The sequence below is a fragment of the Neopelma chrysocephalum genome, unplaced genomic scaffold (genome assembly GCF_003984885.1).
Source record: "Neopelma chrysocephalum unplaced genomic scaffold, ASM398488v2 Primary Assembly neopelma1_74, whole genome shotgun sequence".
Taxonomy (NCBI): domain Eukaryota; kingdom Metazoa; phylum Chordata; class Aves; order Passeriformes; family Pipridae; genus Neopelma; species Neopelma chrysocephalum.
This window is the reverse complement of record NW_020897735.1, coordinates 4584663-4602317: the sequence shown is the minus strand read 5'-3', so window position 1 is coordinate 4602317 and position 17655 is coordinate 4584663. Positions and strand designations below refer to the sequence as shown.

The 17655-nt window shown below is 43.4% G+C and overlaps 1 protein-coding gene across 3 annotated transcripts; it reads right to left on the bottom strand.

Moving 5' to 3' along the window:
• Positions 1–87: 87 nt before the first annotated feature.
• ODF2 (outer dense fiber of sperm tails 2) lies at positions 88–17624 on the bottom strand. 3 transcript variants are annotated; one of them, XM_027687612.1, is made up of 20 exons: positions 17431–17624; positions 16506–16590; positions 14368–14481; positions 13550–13720; positions 12261–12427; positions 11103–11232; positions 10624–10755; positions 9691–9765; positions 8956–9027; positions 8273–8389; positions 7190–7375; positions 6804–6913; positions 5980–6115; positions 5208–5318; positions 4933–5037; positions 4357–4515; positions 3403–3503; positions 2697–2859; positions 2235–2360; positions 88–1475 (listed from the first exon to the last, which is right to left on the bottom strand). In XM_027687612.1, exons 1-20 carry the CDS (start codon positions 17607–17609, stop codon positions 1302–1304), a joined length of 2613 nt encoding a protein of 870 aa, XP_027543413.1. In that variant the 5' UTR covers positions 17610–17624; the 3' UTR covers positions 88–1301. The 3 variants fall into 3 exon arrangements, with proteins under 3 accessions (XP_027543413.1, XP_027543411.1, XP_027543412.1); XM_027687610.1 differs by lacking the exons at positions 88–1475; positions 2235–2360; positions 2697–2859; positions 3403–3503 and having other exon boundaries at positions 4201–4515; positions 14368–14478; XM_027687611.1 differs by lacking the exons at positions 88–1475; positions 2235–2360; positions 2697–2859; positions 3403–3503; positions 17431–17624 and adding an exon at positions 15670–15823 and having other exon boundaries at positions 4201–4515; positions 14368–14478.
• Positions 17625–17655: the final 31 nt, after the last annotated feature.

The following is a 17655-nucleotide window of genomic DNA, read 5'->3' as shown; positions in this document are numbered from 1 at the left end:
CTGCACCAACAGCCCCAGGGATGTGTTTGCTTTTCCAAAATCAGACCCCAGACGCAGAGCACAAAGAGCAAACCCCCGCCGTGAAAATCTATTAAACCGGTTAAAAATCTAGTTTATTGTTTTACCATAGCACCTTTGGGATTTTTAAAGTGTTAAACACACAATTACAGATCTCGCAAAAAAATGATTCATTTAGGAAAGTTTTATGACAGTGCCAATGACCACATAACATCGCACATAAATAGGATACAAAAGAGAGAAACATAAAAACAAGGTTTATTTTTGCCCCCGTAAGAACCGTTTAGTGGAAACAACAGGGCACTAGAGAGCACAGAGATTTTAGAGATTTGACACACCAAGACCTGATTTTCCAGGAGAAGGTTCAGGCGAATTGATGAAGTTGAGTATCTGCAGCTGCTCCTTAATTGGCTTAAAACCAAGTCAGGGTTTCATGCACATCCTGACTAGGAGTGGCATTCCCACCAAGACCCCAACTGAAGTGACACTGAGGTTAAACCACAATCTTTCCTTCAAATTCAGATTGTTTTGGCTCAGTCCTGGGGATTCTGAGATTCTGTGATAATCAGGATCAGAAAATCGGAAGGAGAGGAGCAAAGCAACATTAGCATCACACTCAGAAATAAAGGTAAGTATCAGGGAGTATATAAGAATCAAGTTTAAAAAACCAAACCAAAATCATTATTTCTGGTATAAAACTGTTACGAACACTGTGGTTGTGCAGGAGATAATCTCTTGTGCGTGTGGAGCCCAGGCACCTCAGTTATTTTCAGCTTCACACCTCTGGTGGGTGGAACCTCTCCCACCAGCCCATCACCCAATGTATCAATACAGTGTTCAATAGTTTAAAAAAACTGATTAAAAAAACCCCACAAACAAAATTCCCCACATCACCCCCACATGATCTTCCCAACAGAGAAATCGAATGAAAAGTGAAGTACAAAAAGAGCTCTTATAAAAATTAACATGCTCAACAAATCTCTGACAGGTTTCAAGAGCTGAAAGCATCAGTTCCTTATAGGATGAAAATGATCTTTTCCATCTTATGCAAAACCACTTGGTTTTGGGGCTCAGTTGATGGTGTAACACCAACCTCCAATGCCAAACCAGTATTGCTGATACCCCATGTTTTGGTCAGGTGCCACCATCATTTTACTGTCTCATGCTGCTAGGAAAAGGTCTCTTGACAGTGACCCTGGAATACCACCCTGATTTCTGTCTCAGTATGGCTTTGAAACAACATTCCTTCTGTGCTTGGAAGAGGTGCAAGGGGAGTGTTGCCCTCAGTGAGGAGAGTGAGAGCGGCCGGGGAAGCTCAGCACGGCACCTTCCCTAAAAACGTTGTCATAGGAAGACTTGAGGAACTGGACATAGTTCTGCATGCTCCGGTTGGTGCTCTCCGACTGCTCCAGCCGATCCTTCAGGTCCTGGAGGCGGCTTTCGTACCGGCGCTGGGCCTACACGGGGGAGCACAAAGCACAGCCTGAGAGACAGCAACATCCACCCTGCTCACGTTAAACTGCTCTCCCAAAATGCTAAGGGGAGCCAGAATTAGCACAGCAGGAGATGGCATTGCCATAGATGGAGCTGTGATATTTATAATTTGTTCTGCTCATTTCCAACTCCATTCAGCAACATGCTGATGGAAACAGGAGACAACGTGGCTAATCAGTTGGGCTTTTAAAACTCATTAGCTGTAGTTATGGGGAATTAAACACACTCTTTTCTGAAAAGCAACTTGACCTGATCCATGAGCCAACACAACTCCAAGTAAAACTCAAGCAAGCAAGCAGGGTAAATAGGAATCATGACAGATTCCCAGCCTTTCTTCTAGAGGAAATCCTTTCCTCTAGAAGAGAAATTGCATTCTCTCTCACATAACCAAAATGAAGTTGAAATCTGTCCATGATACCTGGTGCAAATCTCATTTGAACATAAGGAAGGTCTGATTCTTCTCTTGCACACACATAACTTTACATTAGGTTAATTCAGGCTATTGTACTCTCATTTGCCCATCACTTATTGCACGCTCCTGAATCAGTGACACAGTAGGCGTGTCCTGTCACACATCTGTCACGGACACACACACCAGCATGTCACATTCAGGGACAGCTCTGCATGACCTCTGCAGCACATCCAAAGGACTTGGTTTATGGACTCCAGTGGCTGCCAGGACACCACCAGCACACCAGGAGCATCCCACACAGGTCACTCACATCCTCTTTGCTCCGACGCAACTGGTTCAGCTCTGTTTTAGTCCGACTCAGCTGGGTCTCCAAATCCAACAGCTTGGACTGGGCTGCCCTCTCTCTAGAGATTGCTCGTTCTCGACTTTGTTCCACCTACATACAACAATAACTGTTAAAGGGTTGGCTACAGAAGAATGTTTTTTCCTACCCCATTGCCCACAAAAGCCCTATAAAGCTTAACTGACACATTCTCATACACAAGCAGCAGCTCAGCCTTGTGCTTTTCTCTTTTCTGTTGCAAACTGAGTTAAGTTTTTTAACCTTTTAAGTGCTGACAAACAGCACCAGCACATTATTTCTATTTCACTGAACACCATGATTCTAATGGCTTTGGTTATAAGCTGAGGAGATACTTTCAGCATTCTCGCTGTTCCCCTTTCACAGCCTGGGTACCTTTGGGTGAATTCCCCAACAGGAAGAACTACTCACCTGTTTTTTGGCATCATCAATGGCCATCTCCAGCTGCCGTGCCAAGGAGCTGCACTCCCGGGTCTTCTCCTCCAACCGCAGCTGGCACTGGTGGATCGACTCCTCACGCTTTGCTATGACCTGAAGGAATTCTATGTTCTGGGCATTCGTGGTCTCTAGTTTTCTAGTTTAAGACAATAATGGAAGGAAACCTATTCATTTTAAGTGGAGTGTGTTTCAGTCTGCCTTTTTGTCAGGTCCTGACTCCTCTGGTAAGAGATTCCATTCCCCACATAAAGGTGAGAGCCCCAAGAAATGCTTCTCCGGTCCTCAAATTGAAATTTCTAAGACTGAAGAACCTGCAGAGTACCCACATACCTGCATCTTCTCAGACACTGTCACTAAAAGTAATTTATAAACATGGGTCAAAATATCGAAATTCTGTAATATGTAGTAACCTCAAAATTGTCAGGCTAGATTGGACAAGGAGCTGCTTTCTCTTCTGTCTAAGCCATCATCCTGTCTAACAACATTCACAACAGGTGCTGCTGCAAAAACATGTAACTCTCAGTGGACAGCTACTGATTAGAGATCCTTGTGGGATAAGCAAATGCACAGAATCCTGGAGGCATGTGAGGAACCAGAACAAGACTGAAGCTGTTTCAATCCCCTGTAAAAACAATGGAAATGAAAGGTTAAAAAGGCAAGAGACCCTAATATTTCTAACCTTTCTAGCTCCTCCACCTTCAAGGTGAGTTGCTTTTTCTCCTCCTGGGCAGACTGATATCTCTCTCTTGTCATCTCCATTTTGTCCCCCTGGAGATCAATCTAAAAATTACAGGAATTAATTACTTCACAGAGTAGTCACTACACACACATGACCAACCACCTAAAAGATATGAGCTCTCAGAAAGAAACATGCTCAATTCATTATCTCTGGAGAGCTTCAGAAAAGGAACACTGGACAGAAAAGCACTAAACATCCATTTTGCTGGTGCTTCCAGTTAAAGTCTTGAAAGGTATGGAAAAACTCTTCCAAAAGAAAAGCCAGGCCTGTAAATTCCTGCAAGCAGAGCCAAGCACACACACATGAACAGCAGCCATAAACATGCCAGCAACCCACAAAGGCATCAGAGCCGAAACACCAGGAAGGTTTATAGATCCAAACCAAGCAGACTAAAGTGGTCAGACAGAGATCATGGGCTGTGTCTTGAGGCACAGCTGTAGAAATCATCCCCGTCTGAAATTGTCCTGCAATATCTACATTCTTCCTGGGGACAACAAACGGGGACTGGGAAAACAACGTGAAACCAGAGCGAGAAAACAAGGTTGGGACAGCACCATCAGCAGCAAACCACGGGAGGAAAAGCTGACAAGATGATGGAAGTAACAGAAGCAAGCGCTGGCATTAGCAAGTGCTGTCACTGCTGCTATTCATGTCCCAATGAGATGCTTCACCAGGGCACGAGAAACCTTTCAAATCTTAAGGAATGCTACCAGCAAAGCCACTGACTTCTTGCACAAAGACATGGCACACACCTTTATTTTGCAGTGTACGTTTAATCTTTTCAAAAAGAGACGAGACTAGAGATGAAGTTTGAACCTTGCTGTGATTAGAAATTCATCTTGGTCTCATAGTTGAGGTGTGCACTGGTACGGGTACTTTCTGCCAGTCCCTTACCAGCTGACGGAGATCTGCAATCATGGCACACAGGTCCGTGTTCTTCTTCTCATAACTCTGGAGCTGCTCGTGACACTGTGCCAGCTGTGTCTCTGTGTACTTCAGGATCTCAGGCAGCTTCTCCAGTTCAGCAAGCTGGCTCTGGAACTTCCTCCGTGTCTGTAATCAAAGAAGAAAACATGAGGAACTTTCCAATGTTCCTAAGGTCAAGATTAGGAAATTTCTCGACTTCAATGAAGCTTTGTTAGTCCGCAATCGTGATGACACTGTGTGGATGTTTGGCCAGTATTGGAGTTCAAAGCCTAAGGTCTTCTCCTACCCCAAAAGGCTTTCACTGAGGGTGTGGCATTCCCTATGGATGGCGTGAGAATGAGTATTTTAGATACTGGGCTTCAATTTTACTAGAAGTACAAGGTCTTTTTTTGAAGCCAGCTGTGTCACATCAGACCAAAAAAACTAATGGAAAAGGCAAACTCCAAATAAGCCTTTTATTTCCTATTCACAGCTGTTTTTCACTACATTCAGAACACTAAATCCATGAATGTCTATAACATATGACTTTAGAGGAATAGTTACCTGTTCAAGCTCCTGGCTCAGTTCGTCCCTTACTGCCCTTTTCTCTTTTTCAGCCCTCTCCAGTCTTGCTGCCAGTTCATCCGCTTCCTCTCGGGCCTTCAATGCCTGGAAATTAAAAAAAAAACCACAGACTTTATCTATCATAGTTATATATATATATATATTTATATATAGTTATCTGTTATATATATAGCAATACCTTGGAGTAACTAAAACTGCTCGATTTGGATGGTTAAGGAATTACAGAATAAGCCCTGGTGGAGGGCCATGCCCACCTGTGCTTTGAGGGATTCAATCATCCCCTCGTAGTTCCTGATAGCGTTCTGGAGCTGCTGCACTTCCATCTGCGCTTGGTTCACCTTGTCCTCCATTGGGCCAAGAGCAGCCTGAAAAAAAGCAAACATGTTCCACTGAGTGCTTGGAAGTACCTGCCACATGAGCTGTCTAATGTTGTCTAGACTAAGAAAACAGACTTTTGCCCATGTAAATTGCCAAAACTTTCCAGACTTCAGTGGATTGCCAAATTTACATCAGCAGTGCACAGGGGTTCGGGATGAACTGCAACCTTTCCATTTCCAGTACCTGTGCTACTTGGAATAGGGACAAATTATTTTGACAAATTCCTAGCTTTCCAAGAAGAAAATTATGGAGGTCATCCACAAGATCGCCAGTGGTAAGAGACAAAGAGGAGAAATACACCAGCCATTTTTTTTGTTCTGGAGATTACCGTTCTCTTTGTTTGTTCCCTGGTCATCAGCACAAAGATGTAAGGACAAGATTTAAGATCCTAGCTAGAAGTAAAAGTACTTGGACTGCAGATACTCCTAGCCAAAATGTGGAAGAAACACAGATCTCCCATACTGTGCACTTCCTTTGGCTCCTCCCAGCACACCTGCCCTGTCATACTCAGGTTACATGAAACTGGTTTGAAACCAAATAGGAGCAATGGGTGCAATTCAACTCTGTCCTCAGCAGCCAAGCAAGCTGTTACAATTTCTCCTTCTTTTCCTCCCAGCATTTGATCTTCAAACCCTCAGAGTCACTGACCTTTAGTCTTTCATTATCCTTTCTTAAAGAATTGGCCTCTCCAGCCTGTTGATGCAGTTTATCCATCAAAGCTTGTCTGTCATCCCGCATTCTTTCCTCCAGCTTTGCCAGTTGTTCCATCAAGTCTGCAACACGGCTGCCACACAGAGAGAAAATTAATTCTTAAGTGACAAGAATAAGACTCTTAACCCTTGAAAACTAGCTTCAGAAACATGGTTTTTCCCTACCCTTTCATCTTCCTCCTCCAGTCATGTATGCACATTTCCTATTACACTGTTCTACTACCTCAATCTTTTTATATCTCCTAGAACTTAACTGGAGTTGTCCCCCTGGAGCTCAAAAGAATTGTCTCAAAGACATACAAGATAAAAGAGGTGCCTCTCTCATCTCACATCTACCAACTTTTTCCTGCAGCAACAACTGTACTGCAGTGATACTAACACATTTATTTACCTTCACAACAAAATTTGCATCAACTATACCGCTTATCTCTTAATATCTTCCATTCAAGTTTCTCAAACAGATCTCAAAAGAAAAATAACCTTAACTCTTTCAAAGCATTACAAAATGGCAAAGCAACAGAGTTTTAAGGGTCAGCAAACCCTTAATGACTCTGCCTTTGCTGTGGCAGAAGTCACATCTCTCTCTCCACCTCTTCAAACTCTGCTCTAGCCCTTAGGCAGTGCTGGTTTTGCTTGGTTAAATTAATCCAATTAAACTATTCATTTCAATGCTATTATTCAATTGAATGCAACTAAATTATCCTTGAACTTTGAGCTCATGCCCCCCTCATGCTTCCTTCCCCACACTGATTTTATTCTAACCTGTTCAGTCCAACAACTTCCATTTCAAGGTCACCCTTGTCCTTTACTGCTTTGTTGCAGCGATTCCTCCAGGACTCGAGATTGGACCGGGCTTCAGCAATACAGTTGTCCTGTCAGACATGGGAAATACATGAGGAAAAGAGCACAAAAAACCTCCCTGGATGTGGGATATGCAGACAATACACAGAGATGTCCTTAACTTCGGACATGCAGTGACAGCTGAGCAAACTGGATTTGTTCTAAACTTGGCATAAATGGGCCAACGCATGAAGACAGAAATAAATCTCATTAGTCGGAAGCAGAGAATCTCCCCAGGGCTGCTACCAGAAGTCAAGAATTTAGAAGCATGACCTGAAAGGAGGCCTCTCCCCCTGATTTAGAGGTACCTTTTCTGCCAGCTGAGCAGTGAGTCTCTGCACATACTCCTCACTCCGCTCCGCCCTCTCCTTCTGTGCACGGACAGCTTTCTTCAGGGCCTCCTTATCAGCCTCTCCCTTATTCTTCAGCTCTTTCAGCTGGTCCATGACAATCTCCAAATCTGCCTTAAGCTGAGCTTCATTGCGCTCCAGATTCTGCGGGGGGAACAAAACACACCACATGGAATTACGCCTGCATATGACACCTGCAAAGCCAAAGCAGCAACTAATTTCCTAGGAATGGTGGTGAGAGCCAGGCACAAACACCCAGCCTTCAGCCTGGAGGTATTTGCAATCAGGTCTCACCTACACAATCCTGTCCTAATGCTGAGAGATGGCAGTATAATGTCTTCCTTTTATGACAAGACTCTTCCCTTCTTTCATAAGCTGCTCCCTAAAATACTGATTTCCTCTCCTGACCAAAATAAATACTGGTCTTACAGTCTTTAGATCTACCCGAGAACACTCTTTTTATTAATTGAAATGTTTGCATATAATAATGTTGCTTTATGCAGCTATTACTTAAAACAGATTAAAGCTCCTCTGAACCATTAACACATTTATGTTCCTCGTAACATCATCCCAACACCAACAGATACGTTAAATATAAAACTCTGAACAAAATAAACCAGAGGAACTTTCTCCTCCTCATTAATACTGTAGAAAACATGCATGAGTGTGATCAAACTGGAACTCATGGCACAGCATTTTTCCCAGAAAGCAAATTAGATAGTTTTTAATTTGTCTTGATGCTTGACTAAACCAAAGTCATCTTTTAAATAACTATGTAGTAATTAACTCAGGATAAAGAAAATCCAATTAATGCACATAGACCTTAAGGGTAAGATTTTGCCTTATGCCTCAAAGGTGAGAAGATTTCTCTTTTCTTATTTAATTGGAAAATGATGCTGTGTGTTAAGTGTCACAAACATCACCAGCCAATATTTCAGTCAACCAGACTCAAGTGAGATGTTGGTGCTACTTCCCTGGTCAGTCACTTCAGCTCAAGAGGGTAAAGGAAGAGCCAGTCCCCAGGGAGCAGGGCAGACATACCCGGAGCTGTGTAACCAGACGGTTGTTCTCAGCTTCTCTGCTTCGCAGCTGGGCTTGAAAATGGGCTTTCACAGCCTCCAGAGTTTTGGTGAGTTCAACTACTTTCCTTGCCTGATCCTAGATAAGAAAGAACAAACACACTAAACAGAAGGAATGCTTCACAATATGCAACAGTCTCAGATTTCTTCACTGAATGATCTCCAGCCACCTCCACTTTCCTCAGAGGGACCCTCACAGCTCTCCTAGTCCAACAAAATGGGGAACAAATGAGCAGCCATTTATTCTACAACAAATGTGAATGACTGGCCTGAAAGACACGTTCTAGGGTAAAAAATTCTTCATATTTGATCTCTTCCATTGCACTCCCCTTTTACTTCCTAACCAGAGGAACAGACTGGAATTTGTCATTGGGAATCAACAGGACCTTAAACAGAATGGCAATTCAGAGCCCAAGCCCAAAGGGAATTCTACATATCCATCCTTGTGACAGGTGTCTTATTAGCAGAATATGGAGCCCACAACTGTGTGGGAGTTGGCATCTGTCTGTCTATTTTTATAAGCAAGCCAGTCATCTGATTTGTTAAAAAGTAAGCCTGCAAACACAACCCCATATTTTGGACTGTCTGTGGTTCTACAGAACTGGAATGTGGCAAAGAGAGGGACAAACAGAAAAAGGAAACTACCTTTTCTGCCTGTATCTGAAGGGTGAGGCTGTCCACTTCTTTTTCTTTCTCCTGAAGCTTGATTTGAAGTTGCTGGAAAAACAAACACCATTCAGATGTTCAGTAACAAACTCATTTAGGATGGCAGGTGGAAGGCAAGAGCTGTAACTGCCTCCTTCCCAAGACCCTCTAATCCATGGCACTGTCTGGTATCCACAACAACAGCATCCTCATCCCCAGAAAAACAGACTGCATTCTCCTCAAGCAGGAATCAAAAGGGATACACATATATATATGTGTAACAGAGTATAGGATACCCAGTCAAGAAAGGATCTGACAGGACACACACTCTACAGACTGAAAAGGGCATTATCTACGCCTCACAGCAAGTTTTATAACTTCTGGCAATAAATAAACAAACTCTTGTCTCAGTTCACAAATAAAGAAATGAACAAAAACTGGCACGGGGTCACTCACTCATTCAGTGACAGAAGCTGACACAAAAAGCTGTCCTCACTCTAAGCTCCATATTTCAAAGGCAATGAAAATCTATCCACTTTGAAATGCAGATTGTTAATCAGAGGAGAAATGTAGTGGCTCTGATTATCACCAAAGCTAAAATAATTTTTTATTGGTCTAAAGGGCACTACTGTAAGATTTGACAGCCAAACACAAGACAAAGAATGGCTTGTCATTTTAGATCTCTCTGCTTTATAATTAAAAAGGAAAAAAAAATAAAGAGTGTGGTGTGCTTACCATGTTCTCTGCATCTGACTCAGCCAGCCTTTTCAGCAGCACTGCTTGCCGATCCAGGATCTTCTGGTTCTCTCTCTACAAAAGAAATACATGAGAAAAATCGTTAACTAAAAAAATTTTATACAGATTCTTTAAATGGAATTGGGCAAATCAACCATTTCCTCCCAGTTGCAGCAATAATTCTTAGAAGATATCCAGAAGCATCGAATATGCTAAATATTTCATGTATCATTATGCATGTCAGAAAGTTTTTCCACTTCTCCATCAAAGGTTAAAATACAAAGCATGATGGCAATGTAAGATCTTTCTAAACTCTCCCAGTACTCAGGGAAAGTCATGTGGAAGAATTCAGACCTTTTATCCAGCCTCACTGGTGGCTGAGATAACTCTTACCATCAGGCTGCTTTTGCTGAAATGGAATATAAATGACAGAAAGAATAGCAATTTCATTTCTGCATTGCTCTTACAAGCCATACAGAGTTGTTCTGTACAACCAGCACAGAATTGTTTACAATTTCTCTGTTATTGCTCTCAGAGCCTACCAAAATAAAGTTCTGAATATCCTTAGGCTCCCATTAGCTGAGGCCACATCAAGTCCTCATTCTCCAAGCAATGCAAGTGCAGCAGAAACATTTGAGACCAGCAGGATCAGCAGATACAGCTGGATCCAGAGGAGACAGAGCTGGCAACACAGCAGTACCTGAACCTTTTAATACAAAAACTCAGAGGCTCAAACATCCTCATAGGAGGAAAGTCAGTCTTACTCTGTGAAGTATGATAAAGAAAAAAAAAAAAAAAACAAACCCTATTCAACATTTATAGGTTGACAGGATTAACAGCAGGGCTGGGAAAAAGAATTAAAAAGCTTTCAAACTCAAAATTCCCTTTCAGCCATGAGACAATAGAGCCTCCTGTGATGAGCCAGGTGCTCACCTCCCGGTTCTGCTGCTCTGCCAGGAGCTCTCGGAGTGTCCGGTTGGTTTCTTCAAAGGTGCTCAACTTCTGGAGCAGAAGCTCTTTTTGTCTCGTCAGAGCAGTAATGTCAGTGGTGCTCATGTGTTTCTCCTGGAGGAAAAAACAAACAAAAACCCAAATAAACAAACAAAAAATCAAAACAGAAACAAAACCTAAACCCCCAAACAAACAAAATGCACAAAAACAAACAAAGGGAAATAAATGTTGACATGGAATAAATGTATTAAGCCAATACCAGCATGAGCAGTGCAACAGCCAGCACCATGTGTGCAGAAGATGCTGCAAGGAAACACCCCACTTCCAAACCAAACTAGCAAACACCTTAAGGATGTTAAATCCCTCCACTTTTCATTACATTTTGTTTCATCATTACATTTTTAAGACAACTATATAACAGGATAAAATGTAGTAAAAGCAAGAAAAAGGACGACACCCACAATGTTGAGTCTCCCAATGGTATTTTTCAGTGCATGGATCTGCCTGGCAGCTGCTGCTCCATCCCTTTCTGCTTCATTCAGCTTGGACATCAAACACTCCTTCTCCTGCTGCAAGCACTCTTTCTGTAGCCTGCAAGGAGAATTCAGCCATCAGAGAAACAAGAAGTTTTGGCAGCTGTACCAGCCACTACTGATATACGGTTGATTGGTTTAAAGCTCATAAAAACCCCCGAATCAGAGGATAAAAGCTCTAAACACAAAGTACCTAAGATTTACCCTCTTTCAGTGTGGAAGTTTTTTTGAAAGAAGGCAGTAAGCAGACACCAGGAGCTTCCTAGGATCATACCCATGAAACAGGAATTTAGAGGGGACAAATTAGGCTTATACCAAAGCCTGCACACACTACTAAACCCAAAACACAATGCTGTGCTTTTCCTGAGCACTCGGGCCACATCAGAAATAAGACTCCAAAAGGCCGAGCATGAAACAGAAAAGCACACCAAGATATACAGCTCAAAGCTTTTAGCCAGGGCTTGTAATCTCAGAAGCATTCACAGAGCTTTCTGAAAAAGGAATACACAGTATTAACTTCCAAGTGATCTTTCTTAAGGAAAAAATAAAACTAACTTTCTTAAAACACTAGTGTCCCCCTGGAGACACAAACTTCCCTAATTCTTTAGATACAAAGCAGGTGCAAAAATGTCACACTTTCAGACCTTCAGGGTCACCAAGATAAAACCCCATGGTTCAGTCCTCTCAAGGTCTGTCATTCCCGTCTCTGTATGATTTTCATAAAAGTCAAAAATTCTCTTCTAGTTTTCAGCTCCATGTTTATAAATTTATTGTTCTCCTAGTGGTTCAAACAGAACCTCTTAACTTTCAAAATACTAATGGCAGAGCTAGGATGACCCTCCAATAGGCCATACAAGCCAACTGCTCTCAGGTTCCTCTCAGAGTGTTTTTTTCCATTCCAAAATTCATGCCAGAGCCCTTCTCTGCAGCTACTGCAATCTGGAGATCCCTTTCTCAAAGGTGACAAAAAATCCGAGTGCATCAGTTCTTCAGCAGCAACTACGACCTCAGATCATGTCAGCAACAAAGGGAGGTGCCCTGTGAGTGCCACAAGTGCAGGAACAGTGAGAACAGGAGCTTTCTTACAGAGTCAGGTCCTTCTCCTCCTTTATGCGCTCGATGTTGCGCCTGAGCCGTGTGTTCTCGTGTTCTGTTTCCACCAGTTCTTGTGTGACCTCGTTCAGTTCTTCCTTCTGCTCCTCCAGGAGACGCTTTGTCATCTGTTCCTGTTCCTCCATTTTCTGCATCTTGACCTGAAGATATTGAAACAAAACTTAAACCAGGTGCTTTTGAAGCGATACACAGAATCCACATCCCAAACAATGAACCTTTTAGATTCAATTAACTTATAAAAAAAAAAAGTATCTTCTCCCATGTAACAAGTGATAGGACAAGAGGAAATGGCCTCAAGCTGTGCCAGAGAAGGTTCAGGTTGGACATCAGGATGAATTTCTTCACTAAAGAAAGAGTTGTCAGGCATTGGAAGGGGCTGCCCAGGGAGGTGGTGGAGTCACCATCCCTGGAGGTGTTCAAGGAGCAACTGGATGTGGCTCTGAGTGCTCTGGTCTGGTTGACAAGGTGTGATCAGTCAAAGGTTGGACTCAATGATCTTGGAGGTCTTTTCCAATCTTAATGATGCTGTGATTCTAAAACTGATTTTTGTTTTACAATCATTAAATTTTGTAGCATAAATAAAATGCAAAATGCTTGGTGTAAGAATCTACTTGACTCAAATCCTATTCTTAGGATTTCTTGTTCACTGATTTGAACCTCACATAGTTTTGAGTAAAATAATAACCCAAGATTTGCTACCCTCAGGGTTAACTTGAAGCTAAAAATGCAGTTTTCCCCCACCAGGACACATCTTATGAGACCTGGGAACATCTCCTACCCCTTTTTTAAGTGGTACAAGTACATAAGAGCCTATTTATCTGGAAAACACATCACTGGGTTGTACATTTTGAAACGGCATCAGAAGAAACAATCTTGTTGAATACGGGGATTCTTTGACAATAAAACATCAACACATCATATTTTTCACTTTCTGGAGTGACCAGTTTGCAGATTTTGGGCTTGGGCAAAAGAGAGATAATTTGGAAACTAAAGCATAGTTATTATTAAATGAATAATGTTTTTAAATGTTTCATAGTGCAGCTTAGGGCATTTCTCACTAGGACAGCTCAGCTCTTCTAAACAATTCAGATGGATTTTTGGTCTTTCAGCTCTTCTAAACAATTCGGATGGATTTTTGGTCTTAAAGCAAGCTTACAACAGTGGGGGGGCCCTTCCATTGCACCAAGACTTGACTCCAGCCTCCTCTTGTCAAAGGATCAGCTACACAGCCAAGTCAGCAGGTCTTTACACTGTCTCCTCACCTCTTTCTTCAGCGTTCCCACCATGTTCATCAGGCTGTCTATCTTCTTTTCATACTTGTTCATGTTGGAGCAACCAGCATCGTCGTCATCCGTGGAGAGGTCGCTCAGGCGCAGCACCGACTGCATTCTTTCGGAATCTGGTGTGACTTCGAGGCGTTGACTTGATGATTCCTGGCAGAAAATAAAGGGTATCATTTTTTTAGAGTAACGTTATAAATACTATTTAAGATAGTATTTTAAATAGTATTCTAAACCTAAGTTTGCCAAAACCAAAGATCAGGTCAACATCGCTGCAGTGAGGGTAGTAAAGAAAAAAACCACTTGTAAACAGCTCTTCCATTTCCATGTGGGAAAGCTCAAGAATGCAGAAAGAGTACAACAGAGAAAGAAGAAAAACTAGTCAAAGCTCAAATCCTCAACTAAGACATGCCAGAAATACAACAGGCAAAACCATCAACCTATGAGAAAGAAAAAATTACACAATGCTACACAAATGCTCTGTGCTTTGGAGGAGACTGAGACCAGCAGGCCCTCACTGAGCCTCCACATGAGATTTGAAGGGCACTAATAAAACTACAATAAAGAAATAAATGTGTCTGGCTTCTAGAGTCAGAAAAGCATGATATGGCCACAGGCTGGTAACTAATTCCCACTTTTTCTATATTAAAAAGTGAAAAAGATTTATAGAAGACACTTCAAAGAGCTGGTAGGTGACAGTAGCCTTCTTTCAGACCTGCCCAGCTCCCTCACTACACAATTGCTCTCTTCATCCTCAGATAAACCTGAAAGTTTGTTTTAAAGAGCAAAACCAACTGTACCTCCCATTTCAAGGTGGTATCTCGGGCACGTGCTTTGCCTGGGGGCATCCATGGGGCCTTGGTTTTCACCCGGACGGCTCGCACACCATCCCCTTTTTTCGGTTTCTGCTTTTGCTAAAGAAGGAGAAAATAAAATAAATTACAGACTTTTAAAGAACAATTCACAGTTTTTAGTGCTGCAAAACCAAATGAAAGATCATTCACATAAAAATATCAATAGTGTTTCACAGGATGCATCAGGTGAGATGAGGCAGCAGCCACCAGAGGAAGGTGACATCAGCCAGAAGGAAAGTTACTGTGCACTCAGCTGAGAGTATGGCTGGAGGTAGGACATGAGAGATCCCTGGAAGATCCATTCTCCATCCCAGATTTATCTCACAAAAGAGCAGCTGTATCATTTGACACCATGATTGATCATGGAAAGCCCCTGAAGTGTTTTCCCCACTCCCCAGTCAACTACCAGACCAACATTTATTTGTATTGAACCGGAGCGGCTACGATTGAAGCAAAAATAAAGTGTTTTTGCACAATTCTAACCTTAGAGAAAAATCAGGCATTCTAAACATTCCCTACCGGTAATTATTTAACAGGAGTCATAGATTCCACTGTCATTTCATCCCATTATGAAATTTGCCACTAGCAACAAACACAAAACAAACAGAGGACTTAGAGCAGGATGTCTGCAGATAAGGAAGAATGAGCTAGCAACTTCCAGCACCTTTTTAGAACAACTTTCCATAAAAACCCAGCTACAAAGGAGGATATGGGATAGCTGGAACCTCAACTTCAGTACTGCCTTCTGCCTCCTGTGGATAAGGATGGGAAAAGATTCTCTTTGCTGCAGAACTCAGTGAACAGAGAAGGTGCTTAATGCTAGAAGATGGTTTGCATCCAGACTCTTTTTCTAAGCACATTTATTTGAATATAATCAAGATGCTATTTGAAATGCCTAAGTATTACTCTCCCCAAACCTTTCCTACAAAAACAGGAACACAGCCAAAGAAATAACATTACCAGGACATAGATCCAGGAAGTAAAAGGAAAAACAAACATCCTCCAAACTATATCACATTGGAAACAACACTCCTCACAAGAACATGGAAAGTAACAATACCTTCTATATCATACTGAAATCATCTCAAACACAGAAAATGTGTCACTGCAAATTCACCACTGGATACGAATTCAAGTCTTACAGTTCTAACACAACAGCAAAACAGACCTGGAAGATTTTGTGATGCTTCTAGCGCCATTCACCTTCCTCTTTGCAGCCCTTACAAACAACCAGGTACACGCTCCTACCTGGCACTGTGCAGGTGTGGTTTTCTGCCCCTTTTTAATATGGACATGGACAGGGGTGTTTTCATCCACATGGACGTGCAAAGGGGGAGATGAGGAACGGTTCTTCATGGCTCTTCTCCCACAAACGGGAAAGGGAAATACAATGAAGGGAAACCTGTGAATAAGGAAACTGGAAATAACAACATTTCCCTCTGTGCCAGAGAGGAACAACGGCCAACCTTGGTTAACATTTGAGCTTTCTTTCAGTAGCATCTGCCATTTTGAACTGCACACTACGTTTCTGCAAAGCTAGGAATAACATAAACAATTCCTCTGCTTCAAGTATTTTCTGCTTTTAACCTGGTTATTGAAGAGCAAACACAGCTGGATTGATAGCAGGTGTCCATAAGAGTCATTGGAGTTCTAGTTCTTCAAGCAAGCAAGCAAATCAAGGGTTCCCACAACCAACATAACCTGATTACAAAGAGAAATTCAAAGGGGGGAGGAGAATAAATTTAACAATTAAGAAAAATCAACAGGAAACCATCAGACCACTCCATCCTAGAACTCTGAACCTGTAAACTCCTTCATACATGCTTAAGTGTCTTTTTGAAGCAAAAAAACCCTTAAAAGCCTTTGGGTCACAGCATTTCTTTAATCTCCAGAAAAACATCTTAACCAATACCTGACACAACACAGAAAAGCCTAGAGACAAAAGGTTCGAGTCATCATCTCGGAGCTCACTGCCTCAGTTGATGTAATGGTATAATGCAATCGCAAATCTTACACAAACCCACCAGCAGCATTAATCTGATTCTGGCAGAAAGGATTTTGTCAGCCCAGGTAAAGTTACTTACAGTCACTTTCAAGCTTTTGAGTTTTTTGGACACTGTGTTTGGTCCAGAGGTTGTAGTCGATTCCTCATTGAGGGATGAGACACACCTGATACAGAAATAATAAAATGACTAAGAGGAAAAGGTACCAATTTCTAAACATTCTCTTGTTTTTGATTTAAGGCAACACACAGGCCTAAACACACCAAATATATGAACCCAAACAACAAAAGTCGGTGTGTCCTGGCTTCTTCTGACAAACACGGGATGAGGGAAGGACCGAGGCTGTAACTCCTCATGCACTGATGATGAAAACTGGTTTAAACAATGCAAATGTTTTGTACCATTACATGACGGCATTACTCAGTTACAAACCCCCAAATTCTAACTGCAATTTTTAAGGGACACAGCAGTACTTCCCTTAACTCAGGAACAGGAAGCGACAGCTTTCTGAAGGAACAGGATTCCCCAGCTTCCAGCTACGAACAACTCCAAACACCGCCGGGTGTTTGAATCATCTCTTTTTTTCTGTCCGGGGAAGGGCTGAACCCTCCGCAGGCCCAGCACTGACAGAGCTTTTGAATCACCGCGAGCGAAACCCAGACGCTGTCACCGCGCCCGCCTGGCAACAGGGCTCACTCCGGAGTTTAATTCCTCCTGCCGGCTCTGGAGGCTTTCCAAGGGACCTGCGGCTCCCCCCGGCTGGCAGGGGCGCGGCGTGGGGAGCGCCCAGCGCTCTGAGGGCAGGGCAGGCCGCAGGGGCCGCTCCCAACGCCCGCCCGCCCCGCCCGCCGTTACTCGGAGCCCGATGGCTCCCGCAGCCCCTCCCGGGCGGGAGGGACCCCCGCACGGCAGGCGGGAAGGGATGATTCGCGGGGCTCCGTGAGGGCACACCCACAGGGAGAGGGGACACCCACGGGGAGAGGGGAAGCCCGCCCCCGGCGCTCACCAGGTGGCCCCGCGCGGGGTTCGCAGCCACCTCAGGTCGCCCTCGGCGGCGGGGGAGCGGCGGGAGGCGGCGGCGCGGCCATGGAGCGAGGTCTGGGGCGGATTCCCGCACCAGGGGCAGGAGGCGCGGCCGCACGGCCCGGGCCGCCGCCGCCGCCGCGCCGCCCGCGGCTCCACCATTGGGCGATTCGAACGGGCCTGAGCGGCGGTAACCGCCCCCCCCCGG